General features: G+C 49.9%; 1 protein-coding gene across 2 annotated transcripts; it reads right to left on the bottom strand.

The window, feature by feature from the left end:
* Positions 1-654: 654 nt before the first annotated feature.
* On the bottom strand, positions 655-5,211 carry HS6ST2 (heparan sulfate 6-O-sulfotransferase 2). 2 transcript variants are annotated; one of them, XM_021706252.1, is made up of 3 exons: positions 5,063-5,211; positions 1,999-2,692; positions 655-1,177 (listed from the first exon to the last, which is right to left on the bottom strand). In XM_021706252.1, the coding sequence occupies exons 2-3, from the start codon at positions 2,424-2,426 to the stop codon at positions 655-657; spliced, it is 951 nt and encodes a 316-aa protein (XP_021561927.1). In that variant the 5' UTR covers positions 2,427-2,692; positions 5,063-5,211. The 2 variants fall into 2 exon arrangements, with proteins under 2 accessions (XP_021561927.1, XP_008070862.1); XM_008072671.2 differs by lacking the exon at positions 5,063-5,211 and having other exon boundaries at positions 1,999-2,733.
* Positions 5,212-11,057: the final 5,846 nt, after the last annotated feature.

The raw sequence follows: 11,057 nt of genomic DNA, 5'->3' as shown, positions 1-11,057 counted from the left end.
AGAGGAGAAGAAAGGAGGAAAGCGGCTATAAAAGCCGGGTAGGAAGAGAGAAACGAGGGTGAGAGAGGAGTGAGAAAAAAGCGAGTGAGGAAAACGGAAAGAGAAGGAGACAGCGAGCAACCAGGAGCAGACAAGATCTGGGGCATAAGAGGGAAAGAGAGGGAGAAAAAGGCAAATAAAGAAAGCGAGAAAGAGGCGGGAGGGAAAAATGCGGGCGCAGAGAAGAGACTTCGGAACCCGGGTGCAGAGGAGCGGAGAGGAGGGACCCAGAGAAGCTGCAAGCAGAGCGCGGTTCTTTAAGGCTCTCCAGTGCGGAGTCTGAGTGCGGTATCCTGTCCCGGCGGCGGCCAGGGGGGCGCTCGTTCCAGGAGACTCAGCCACTTCCCCTGCATGCACTCCCGACCCCCACACAGGCCAACCTGCGGACAGATGAGCCGTCCCAGGCTGGGGAGAAAAGGCTTCTTGAGGCCACCACGGCGCAGCGAACTCGCGCGCCAGGGCGCCGGGCGCCTGCTCAGCCCAGGCGCAAACGCCAGGGCACCCAGGTGCGCGCTGGATCCCCGGTAGCCGCCGGCCGCGCCTCCTCGCCCTGGGCCCGCCTAGGCCCAGGTCCGCTCTGGCGCTTCGGGGTTCGGTTCGACCGCGGGCCCGCACTCACCTGGACGGTCTCAGCCTGGCGTCGCGCTTGCCGTCCACCACGGCCGGCACGCAGCTGGTGAGCTCGGTCCAGTCGGCGTGCAGTCCGCAGCTCCAGCCCGTAGAGAATCTGGAGAAGAGCCAGGTCTCCCGCTTACCCGGTCGGTGGCAAGTGCATTTCTTCTGACCCACGCGGCACTCACACGGCTGTTCCAGCTGGATGTTGCGCACCAGGTGGCGGCCGAAAGTGGTGCCCCCGGTTTTCTGGATGTGCAGGAACACGATCAGGTCATCGCCCTTGATGTCGAAGTCTACCTTGCGCAAGAGGTCGCCGCGGGTGAAATTGTAGCGGGGCACGAACCTGGCGGAGCTTTCATCTTCGGAGCGGTACGGGTCCGGCACCGGGGAGCTGAACGCCTGCAGGCGGAGGAGCTGGCATTCTGTGCCGGGGCACACGTATTGGAGGACGATCACGGCAAATAGGAAGAGCATCACCAAAGCCAGCAGCAGCTTGTTAGATTTCTCATCCATGTTCCCGACGCTGGGGGAAACCCAAGCTCGTTACGTCAATCCCGCAGCTCCGTCCGCGCTCGCAGTGCCCCCGCGCCGCCCCCTCCCCCTGGGGCCGCGGTTGCACCCCTTTCCCCCCTCCCCTCCCCACCGAGTACTCCACGGCGGCGGCGCCCTTCCCCGCTTGCTTCCTTCCTTCCCGGCAGGCTCAGCGCTGTGGCTTCTGCCGCACTCACCCCCACCCCGACTCCTTCCCGCTGGCCGCCTGCCCCCTCCCCCCATCGGAGGTCGCCAGAGCTCCCCAGAGCCCCTCCGCGGGGTTTTGTACCCGCGGGACCCCTTCTGTTCCAGTCACCCCACTCCTCAACTCACGACCCGGTTGCAAGCCCACGCGCGTCTCGCTGCACTCTCTGTGACTCCCATCCCCATCCCGCTTCGCCCACCGGACTCCCCCCGGCTCTTCTGCCTCCAGCCCCCTTGGCGCGCACGCCTCTGCCGGGCGATCTCCCCACGCGCCCTGAACCCTGCTCTTCCCCGCGCGCGGCTGCTCACCCGGGTACCCTCGAGTGAGCTTGCAACCGGGCGTTCAGAGTTTCCCCTGGGGAAAGGAGCCCGCCGGCAACCCGACTTGCAAGCGGAGACTCTGCGCTGCCGGTGCCTGCGGAACGGCGGCTAGGGAGCCGCAGCATGGCCAAATGTGCGCCGCGCCCCTCTGGAGCCCCTTGAGCCCGGCCGCCACTGGCCAGCTGGAACTTTGCGCCCTTTCCTCCCCTCCCAACGGCTTTCCCTCCCCGCACGGCCCCTGAGCGCCCTGGCCCGGGAGCAGGAACCCTGCTTTCGTCCAGAACGTACCTGGCCAGGGGGCCGAAAATCTTGGAGAAGATCGCACCGAGCACGTGCTTCAGCGAGTGGCCCAGGGCGGCCAGGCCCCGGGTGAGCAGGGCCCGGCAGAGGGAGCCCAGGTCCCAGCGTCGCCTGAGGTCGTGCATCCGCCTGCGGCGGCCTCGGGACAGCAGCGCGAAGAGCGGGGTGCGCGCGGCTCCCGCCGGGGAGGAAGAAGCCTTTAGGGGCTCGTCCGGCAGCAGCTGAGAGTGGAATCCTTGAGACACACCCCTAGGAGGGCCCGCGCGGACTGAGGCGGCGACTGACCCGGGCCGGCTTGCTGCCAATTCGGCCTCTACTCTGGAATGCCGGCGGGGACAGGTGGTGCGGGCGGGCGCTCTTCGCTCCGGTTGCAGCGGCTGCCCAAGCACCCGGACTGCACACGCAGGCAGTGCCATTCCCCCCTTCAGGCAACTCAGGGTACTAAGGATCAGGAGCGAGCTTGAATTTATATAATAATGCCTCACACCCAAGAGCTCGAGCCACTTCAGGAGCAGAGGACCTGGGTTTTCTCCTGTCTTGGAGAACGGAGGTCACTCCAGTGAGCGCATCACTCCACTTTGGCTGGTAATTTCAATCTCCCCTAAAATAGCAAAGGCGCAAATTGGACCTTTTCCCTCTCTCTTTGCCAATTTCCATTCTCCAGCGGAAGCGGGGGCTTTTTCTGAAAAGGTAAGTCAGCATGAAAAAAAAGCATGACCAAAAAACATTACAGAATGGGAATCTGAGCTTTTTCAGAGCATAGATTCTCTCTTACTCCTCTCCTCTTGCCTGAATCTTCTGCACTAAGCTCTGTGCCTGCAGAGAAGCTTCACTCACATAAGGTTTATTGAATGAATGGATACATGATTAAACACTACAACAAAGTCAGACCATCTAATCCACAGTTACATGACACATGAGGAAACTGAGGCTCAGAGAGGGCTAGGAAATGTGCCAGGGTCACACAGCACAGCTCCAGTCTTTGGACCCAGGAAACCAGGCACCATCCACCTATTTCTTGATGCTACCATCACCTCCTCTAATAACTGGTACACATCTTCTTCAAGCCCCAGTATAAAAAAGGCTCTTTTCTGCTGCAGGACCAGAGATGCAGGGATTAACAAGGAAAGAGAATGGATGTTCTTTCATGGAAGGACCCTGGGAACTCAGGACTCAGACTGTCCTCATTTTATTTATTAAAGCAGTTTGCTGTACATCCGGACACTGGTATTTCCGTGACTGAGTGTGCACTTCCTCCAGTCTCATTGCTGTGGAAGGGGAATGGGGTGACAGCAGTGTTTCAGAGCAAAGCTGTTGGTGCTGGGGCCACTGAGTGAGGGTGGGTTGTGACCTGAGTCCTGGGGTGGGGATATGCCTGTTCAGAGACAGGATCTCCCAGTATCTCCTTCACTGAGCTCTGCTCTGTCCCTTTCCTGTTCTCTCTGTGCCATGAAGCAGCAAGCCTAACACTGATCTGAGAATCCTGGGAAATCTGTCACTTCCTTGCTGGGCAGCCCTGAGATAATCACTTGCCCTTCCTGAACCTCTGTTTCCTTGTCTGTAAGATAGGATTAGCTATGTCCTCCATTTTGACCAACTGAGTCACTGTAAGGAAGAAACGTAGAAACCTTTAGTCCACTCCAAATGTGAGACTCTATTTATCTGCTGCTCTAAGCTCAGTTGTGCCAACTGAGTCACAAGCCAAATAAAGAAGGGACCCTCTTCAGGCAATTTCACGACTGTGCTCCCTGTCCTTACCTCCCCTCAGAAGTCCCAGCCCTAGCTGGACTTCCATGGGCCCCCAAGATTACCAGGGACAGCAAGGGACCTTTCTTCCTGCTGCAGACATAAGGGATAGTGGACTTTTGGAAAGTCCTGTATTTCTGGCATTCCAGTCATGTCCTGTCCTGAGGCTCCAGGGAACTCTACAGACAATGAACTTGTACTAAGAAGCCAGATGCAGCTACTTACAAAGTAGACCTCTCAGCTCCCCTGGTGCCCAGGCTGGTGGGACTGGACCAGCTCCCACTGAAGACAGGTAAGGGATTGAGCCAGGGGAGTGGGACAGTATGGGGGTAGCCCAGGGGCTCAGCTTGCCGGCTGCCCCTGCCTTCTTCTTGACGGTCCACCTGCAGCCAACCTCTTTATCCTGTCCAGTAGGTGGCTCTCATGATACTATATAAGGATTCCCAGCCTTTACACCACCATTATACATAATGATATTCAGGAAAATACTTCTGAAACAGGTGGGTTACACATTCAAGCTCCCAGCAACTAACTCTGGAGCTTCTATTCTAAGAGGGATCCATGGGATTAGAACACCAGAAAGTGCCTTGGGTGGAGGGTAGGGGAGATGGTAAGGATTTTACCCATTCAAGTTGTGAAAAGGAATGTGTACACAGGCCCATGTGCACACACACATGCTCACATGCTCATGGTCCAGCTTTCAGCGAAAGGGCCAATAGGTTGGTAGTTGCAGGGCAAAAGGGACATGGTGGGGCTGTGTAGTTCAGTTTCTGAGATCTAATATGTCACTAACACTCTAAGTTAAATATATACAACAGCTCACAGGAGGATATTTACATTTACAAGTCCTTCCTCCACCCTCCACATGCTGTGAGGAACAAATAAAGGAATTTCTTATCACCATAAGAGACATTAATGTATCATGACTCCTGGAAGTGGAAGAAAATTGTCTTTTAAGGGAGCAGGGAATCCAATAAGTCTCAGAAGATTCCTCTGGGTTTGAAGAGGCTCTCTGCAGAGAAGCAGGAAATTTTTCCTATGTGTATCACAAGAGCTGTGTTCTCCTGAGGCTGGATATTCAGGAGGCCTCTTGCAACCTGGGCTGGGCCCTGCTCCCAGGATCTGGTCCCTCTTAGGAACTGACTAACAAAGGCCCTAATGCTCCAGAATTTGACTTTTGTAGGAGAAAGTGGGAGTGGGAGACAAAAGAGGAAGACAACTGGCTGAATTATCAGTCTTTGGTTTTCCATCTCATTTTTTAAACCAACCTGAGTTGCTACGTTTACATGTATTTCAAATGCAGTGCCTGGAAGGAGAGGAGAACCCTGCATTCTTAGCAGGACTTCTAGTTATCTCCACAGTGTGGTATGATTTTCATTATTTTCCCAGAACTGTCTTTCCATGGTTTCCAACAAAAGGTTGATGATTCTGGGAGCATAAAGGTCAGCCTGGCTTGCATACTAAGCAGTGTACTTCCAGACATGCATCTGCTTGCTGTAGTCCGAGACGACAGTGGGAGGTAATTGCAAGAGCACAGGCCTGGGAGTCCACAGACATGCGCCCATGTCTTGACTCTGACACTAACGAGACCCTGTGTGACTATCAGGAAGACACTTGCTCACTCTTGGGCACAACTTCCCTGTTTGAAACATGGCAAGGTTGGTATTGTGATTCGAGGGACACTTTCCTGATCTGACATTCCAAATCGCATGCTTACTGTCTTCCTTCAGGGCCAAAATGCTACCAAACACTCGGCCTCAACCCAGGGAGAAAGCCTTGGTCCTTGATGAACTCTGTAGTACCCACGTCATTGGATCTCACTAGGCCAGCATCAGCTGAAATTGTTCTGAGCCTATATTACAAGGGTGACAGCAGGGTCTCCTGTTCAAATTAGAAGAGAAATAGTGGAAACTTGATACTAAATAAATAGTGGCACTCTTTAGGTAGCTAACATGCCTTCCCCTCAACTTGAGTATTCTCTTCCACCCTGTCTTTACAGCTATCTCTAATTTTTTGAAAATGTTCATACTCTCAATAATAGACAATTTTGTCACAAAGATTGAGGGTATGCAAACTAGTGAGTTGATTCATTTTTGAAAAAATTATGGAAAAATTTTGAAAAAAATCATTTTTGAAATTTTTTTTCCTTATTCCAGTGGCTTTACAGGGTACAAATAGTTTTTGGTTGCATGGTTGCATTGTATAGTAGTGAAGAGGTCTGGGTTTTAGGTTTATCCTAGGTGTCTCTGCAGACTTAGTGGACAGCGGTACTTAATGAAAACACGGTCCTGCAATTCAGGCTTTAATGTTACAAACAGGTTGGAGTGTTATATATATCATTCTTCATGGTCATCTATTTTTCACCCACAAAACATTGAGTTTTATTTGTCTGGCTTTACAAAACATGAAACACAAGGAATTTAGAAAGGAGGTACACACTGGAATGGGGTTCATAGTATATCCATTCCTCTGAACATACAGCCCGATGACTGTCACTCTCCTGATGAGAGATTCTCACCATTTCTCTAAAAGTGAAATTCCCACTTCTCACTGACATGGAATGGAAGAGTCAGCTCATACAGGGCTCTTAAAGCTACAGTAAGCCAGCTGGGCGCAGTGGCTCACACCTGTAATCCTAGCACTTTGGGAGGTCAAGGTGGGAGGATCACTTGAGCCCAGGATTCCAGACCAGCATGGGCAACATAACGAGACCCCATCTCTATCACATACACACACAAAAGTCAGGTGTGATAGAGCACACTGTAGTCCCAGCTACTTGGGAGACTGAGGCAGAAGGATCAACTGAGCTGAGGCTGAAGTGACCCCTGATCATGCCACTGCATTCCAGCCTGGGCAACAGCGTGAGACCTCGACTCAAAAAAAAAAAGCTACAGTTAGACAAGGCCTGGTAACCACAAGCTGCAGGTCAGATTCTGCTCCTAGGACAAGACAGTCACCTCACTTCTTTGGACCTCAGTTTCCACTTTTTAGAAAGTAGCCTGGCCGGGCTCAGTGGCTCAGCCTGTAATCCTAGCACTTTGGGAGGCCAAGGCAAGTGGATTGCCTGAACCTGTGGGATCAAGACCAGCCCAGGCAACTTGGCGAGACCTCGTCTCTACATTAAATCAAAAAAATTAGCCGGGCGTGGTAGCACACGCCTGCAGTTCTGGCTACTTGGAAGGCTGAGGTGTTAGGATCGCCTGAGCCCAGCAGGTCAACACTGGGGTGGCCATGACTGTGCCACTACACTCCAGCCTGGGCGACAGAGTAAGACTCTAACTCGAAAGAAAAAAAAAAAAGCCTGACCCAATAACTCCAAAAAGCTGGTTTAGGAGTATAGTAAAGAGGAATTCTATCTCACTCAAATGGGCCTTTCTAAAGAGAAGTGATCATAGGTTTGAAGAATACATTGCCCTGGGGTTTAATCAGGGCTCTCTGAGCTCTCTCAGAGCCTCAATTTACTCATCCATGAAAATGGGGCTAATGATAGCTACCTCACTGGATTGTCATGCAAGTTAAATAAAAAAAATCTACCGAGAGCACTTAGTCTAGTTCCTGGAGAAGTAGACCTTCAGTAAATGTTCATTTCTCTTCGTTTTCGACTCTGAATGTCTTTGATTTGATACCTTTGTTATAGTTTCACAATAATAACATATCCGTATTTAATAACAGGTGGCTGGTCATGAGCCAGTTTAATTGTGGCTTAGGCTGGCTCTGCCACCATCCTGTTTCTTTATCTACAGTCTTTTCTCACTCTCCCTTCACACCTCTCCTGGTCGGTGTCACATGGAGAAGGGAAGCCTCTGATCCACTCAGTTCCATTGAAGAAAGGGACATAATACACATGACCCCTTCCAAGAGACATCAACAAGAGAGGAGGAGGAAGGCAATGCTTACCCATCATAAATGGTCTCTCCCGTGGGGTACTATGAAACAGAAAACAGGGCAGTAGAGAAGATATTTGGGGAGATGAGGTAGAGAGAAGAAGAGTTAGAGGTAAATGAAAGGGAGAGCTTACAGGGCCAGCCTTTCTTTAAACTCTTGACACTAATTTTCAGCTCTATTCACTTTAAAAGTTAATGGTTGATCTGGCCGGAGGGGTTTTCATTTGAGCAGCTGATCAAACCACAGCAGTTGGAATTAAAAAACAAGGTCAGTTTTGCATTCATCCTGCATGAGCCAAAGCTGGGCAAGCCCATCCATCAGCTGAGCCCTGGGCTGGCAGCACCAGTTCACAGTGGCAGAGTAGAAAGAGCACCAAGCTGGATGCCAGGGAAACAGCATTTGAGTTTCAGTTCCACCTCTAGCTCACTGTGTGACCCTGGATGAGTCACTTGATGTCTCTAGGATTTCTATGCTGGCCTTGGTAAAAGATGGGGCTGCATTAGGTGACCCCAAAAGCTCCTCCAAGCGAGAGCTTTCTGTGATCTGAGCGTTGCTAGCTAATGAGAAGAGTTGGAGAGGGATACCACTCTCTCTGTGTGTCGTATCAGCAAAATGACACTACCAAAGATAACCCTCTAGCAAGCAGCTGAGTCACAAAAGCAGAAAAGGGACCTAAAATGAGGAGCAAACTTTCTCAGATCACACGGATAAGAGAAACTTGAAAATTAAGCCTTCTGGGTCTCTACTGATTTGGATAGTGAAGTCAAAACTGAAAGACTGGGGTAAAAAAAAGTCATGTTGAGGACTGACCTCCAGCTGACACAAAAGCACAAGGTAGGTTTTAATAATGGTAATGATAAAAACAATAATGGCCCTGCCTGGCCTACAGTCTCCCATCTACTTTCATATTCTGGAATCGCAGCAAGAGAGGAACATGCCCATTGCCTGATCTCCATGGGAGTTCTAGTTTTGAATAATAAAATATAAGGGCTGAAAATTATATCTCAGTTCAACACGAAGAATATGAAGGAAGCAGGCTTCAAGCCCAACATTGCTCCCAGGAAAAGGATTTCTTTGTTACTCAAATGGGCTTGAAAGGAAATGCCTTAAAAGCGTAATCCAGGAAAAGAGAAATTCACTTAGAGAAGCCATACTTGTCATCGACTAAATGAAAATTAATTTTTAATAAGAGAGAGCCAGACCAGAGGCTACTAAAGCCCTTAAGTTGGCTTTATAGTAAAATCTGGAAAACTGTTTGCTTTTTTAATACATATTTTCAAATTTCACATTTCACAAAATGGCATTAAAATGCAGAAAGCTGCAGCATTAGAGCAGTGAAGGGAAATGAACTTCATAGAAGGCACTTGGAACATTCATCTTCTAGATTGAAGAAAGTTGTCTTAATGGGTATCATCTTGTGGAAGATTTAGCTGAAGCAGAAGACGATACTCAAACCCCCAATGAGAAGAGACAAAATATGGTTGCTGGGGCTCAATGAAATGTTAAAAATGAGCCAGCCTCGGTGGCTCAGCCTGTAATCCTGCGCCTTTGGGAGGCTGAGGTGAGTGGATTGCCTGAGCCCGTGGGTTCGAGACCCGCCTGAGCAGCGAGACCTCATCTCGACAATAAATCAAAAAATCAGCCGGGTGTGGTAGCGCATGCCTGTAATTCCGGCTACTTGGAAGGCTGAGGCGGGAGGATCGCTGGAGCCCTGCAAGTTGAGGCTGCGGTGGCTGGGAGCGGCCACTGCACTCCAGTCTGGGCAGCAGAGTGAGACTCCAACTCAAAAAAAAAAAAAAGAAATGTTAAAAATGCATCAGGGGTGAGGGATGGCGGGATTGGGAGGGAGGGGATTCACATGTTTTCAAGGGTGCTGATTTCAATGATCTGCATAATGATCAGGGATGGCTGGCCATGCTGATGTCTCCTGTAGGCTGACCTCAGGATGCTTAGCAAACAATGCCAATAATAGCTCCCATACTGAACATCTGTCATGTGTCAGATACTTTACTATACATTTTACGTACACTATCTCAATTAACATTCCCAGCAACCCAATGGGATAGTTACTTCTGTTGTACTTATTTTACAAATGTGTAAACTGGGGTCCAGTGTTATATAGTCATACATCTAGGAATTATAGAGCTGGGACTTGAACCCAGATGGCTAGTTCCACATTCAGTAATAACTCTGATGTCCCTATGATCCTTGGGTCTAGGGTGTCTGGGCCTGAGCTGGAAAATATGAAACATCCCATTCCAGAGACTTAGACTGGAGAGATGGACAGAGGGGGATTGTATGTGTGTGTGTGTGTGTGTGTGTGTGTGTGTGCGGCGTGTGTGTGTGTGTGTATGTGTGTGTGTGTGTGTGTGCTCTCATGCATATGCTCTGAGAACACTGAAGAAGGGCCCAGAGTCTGAATTTTAGTAAAGAAGGAAGCAGAGATCAAGACATTGCTGAGTGAACTACTCAATCCATGCACAACCTTGGAATGTCACCCACATTATCTGACACTGTTATTTTTGGGAAATGTCACAAACCACTTGGTCCACTCTACTAAGCAGTAACATTCTGGAAGGCTAGGACCTTGACTTCTTGATTTTTAAAATCCCCCACTGTGCCCAATAACAATAATATTTGGTCTAGGGTTTCACAATTTACCAAGTACTTTCACAGACACTGACTGGACCTTTCCAATAATTCTGCAAGGCAGCTGCTATTCCCCTCACTTTTTACATGAGACAATTGAGTCTCTGAGGGATGAAGGAACTTGGCCAAGGGCACACAATTGGTACTGAGCTGCCATTTCTGACTCTTCTCTTAGTTCTCCCAAGCACACTTGTCAATATCAGGTAATGCCTAAACCACCTCACAACAGATCTGGTACAGGGTAGGTGCTTAAGAGATATTAGTTTTCCCTCTTCCTTGCCAATATATGAATTATGAAATGTTGTTTTCTTTCCACTAACTAGATACAAATTATCTTTTGGAGAGTGGGCTTCTTATAGTAGGCTTCCCCCACTAGGTAAGTGTTCTAGGAATCTATCGGTGTTAGTGTACCAGCTAGCATTGCTGTGAGAGACTGCGTTCGGCTTCAGTGATTTTGTGTGTGTGTGTGTGTGGAGAGTCTTCCTGTGCGTTTGTCCATTTCATGATGGGTGATTTACAAGTGCACCTGCCCACACTGTGCTGTGTTCAGCAGTTGTGGACCAAAAATGACATGACCCTGTGCTCCACCCTCCCTATTCACTGAATCTCACCCCAAGTGACTTTCTTTTGTTTCCTCGGATTTTTATTTTTATTTATTTTTATTTTTGTATTATTTATTTATTTATTTATTTTTGAGTTGGAGTCTCACTCGGTCGCCCAGACTGGAGTGCAGTGGCCGCTCCCGGCCACCGCACCCTCTACCTGCT

Source organism: Carlito syrichta, unplaced genomic scaffold, assembly GCF_000164805.1.
Source record: "Carlito syrichta isolate Samal-C Ts95f unplaced genomic scaffold, Tarsius_syrichta-2.0.1 Scaffold315395, whole genome shotgun sequence".
NCBI lineage: Eukaryota > Metazoa > Chordata > Mammalia > Primates > Tarsiidae > Carlito > Carlito syrichta.
The sequence above is the reverse complement of the archived record's forward strand: the minus strand, read 5'-3'. Positions and strand labels throughout refer to the sequence as shown.

Bases quoted from the DNA above. Each gene is read 5' to 3' on its own strand.
- HS6ST2 (XM_021706252.1), bottom strand. From the start codon at position 2,426: ATGGCACTGCCTGCGTGTGCAGTCCGGGTGCTTGGGCAGCCGCTGCAA. The intron at 1,178-1,998 runs GTACGTTCTGGA...GGTTTCCCCCAG, and splicing joins ATTTTCGGCCCCCTGGCCAG to CGTCGGGAACATGGATGAGA.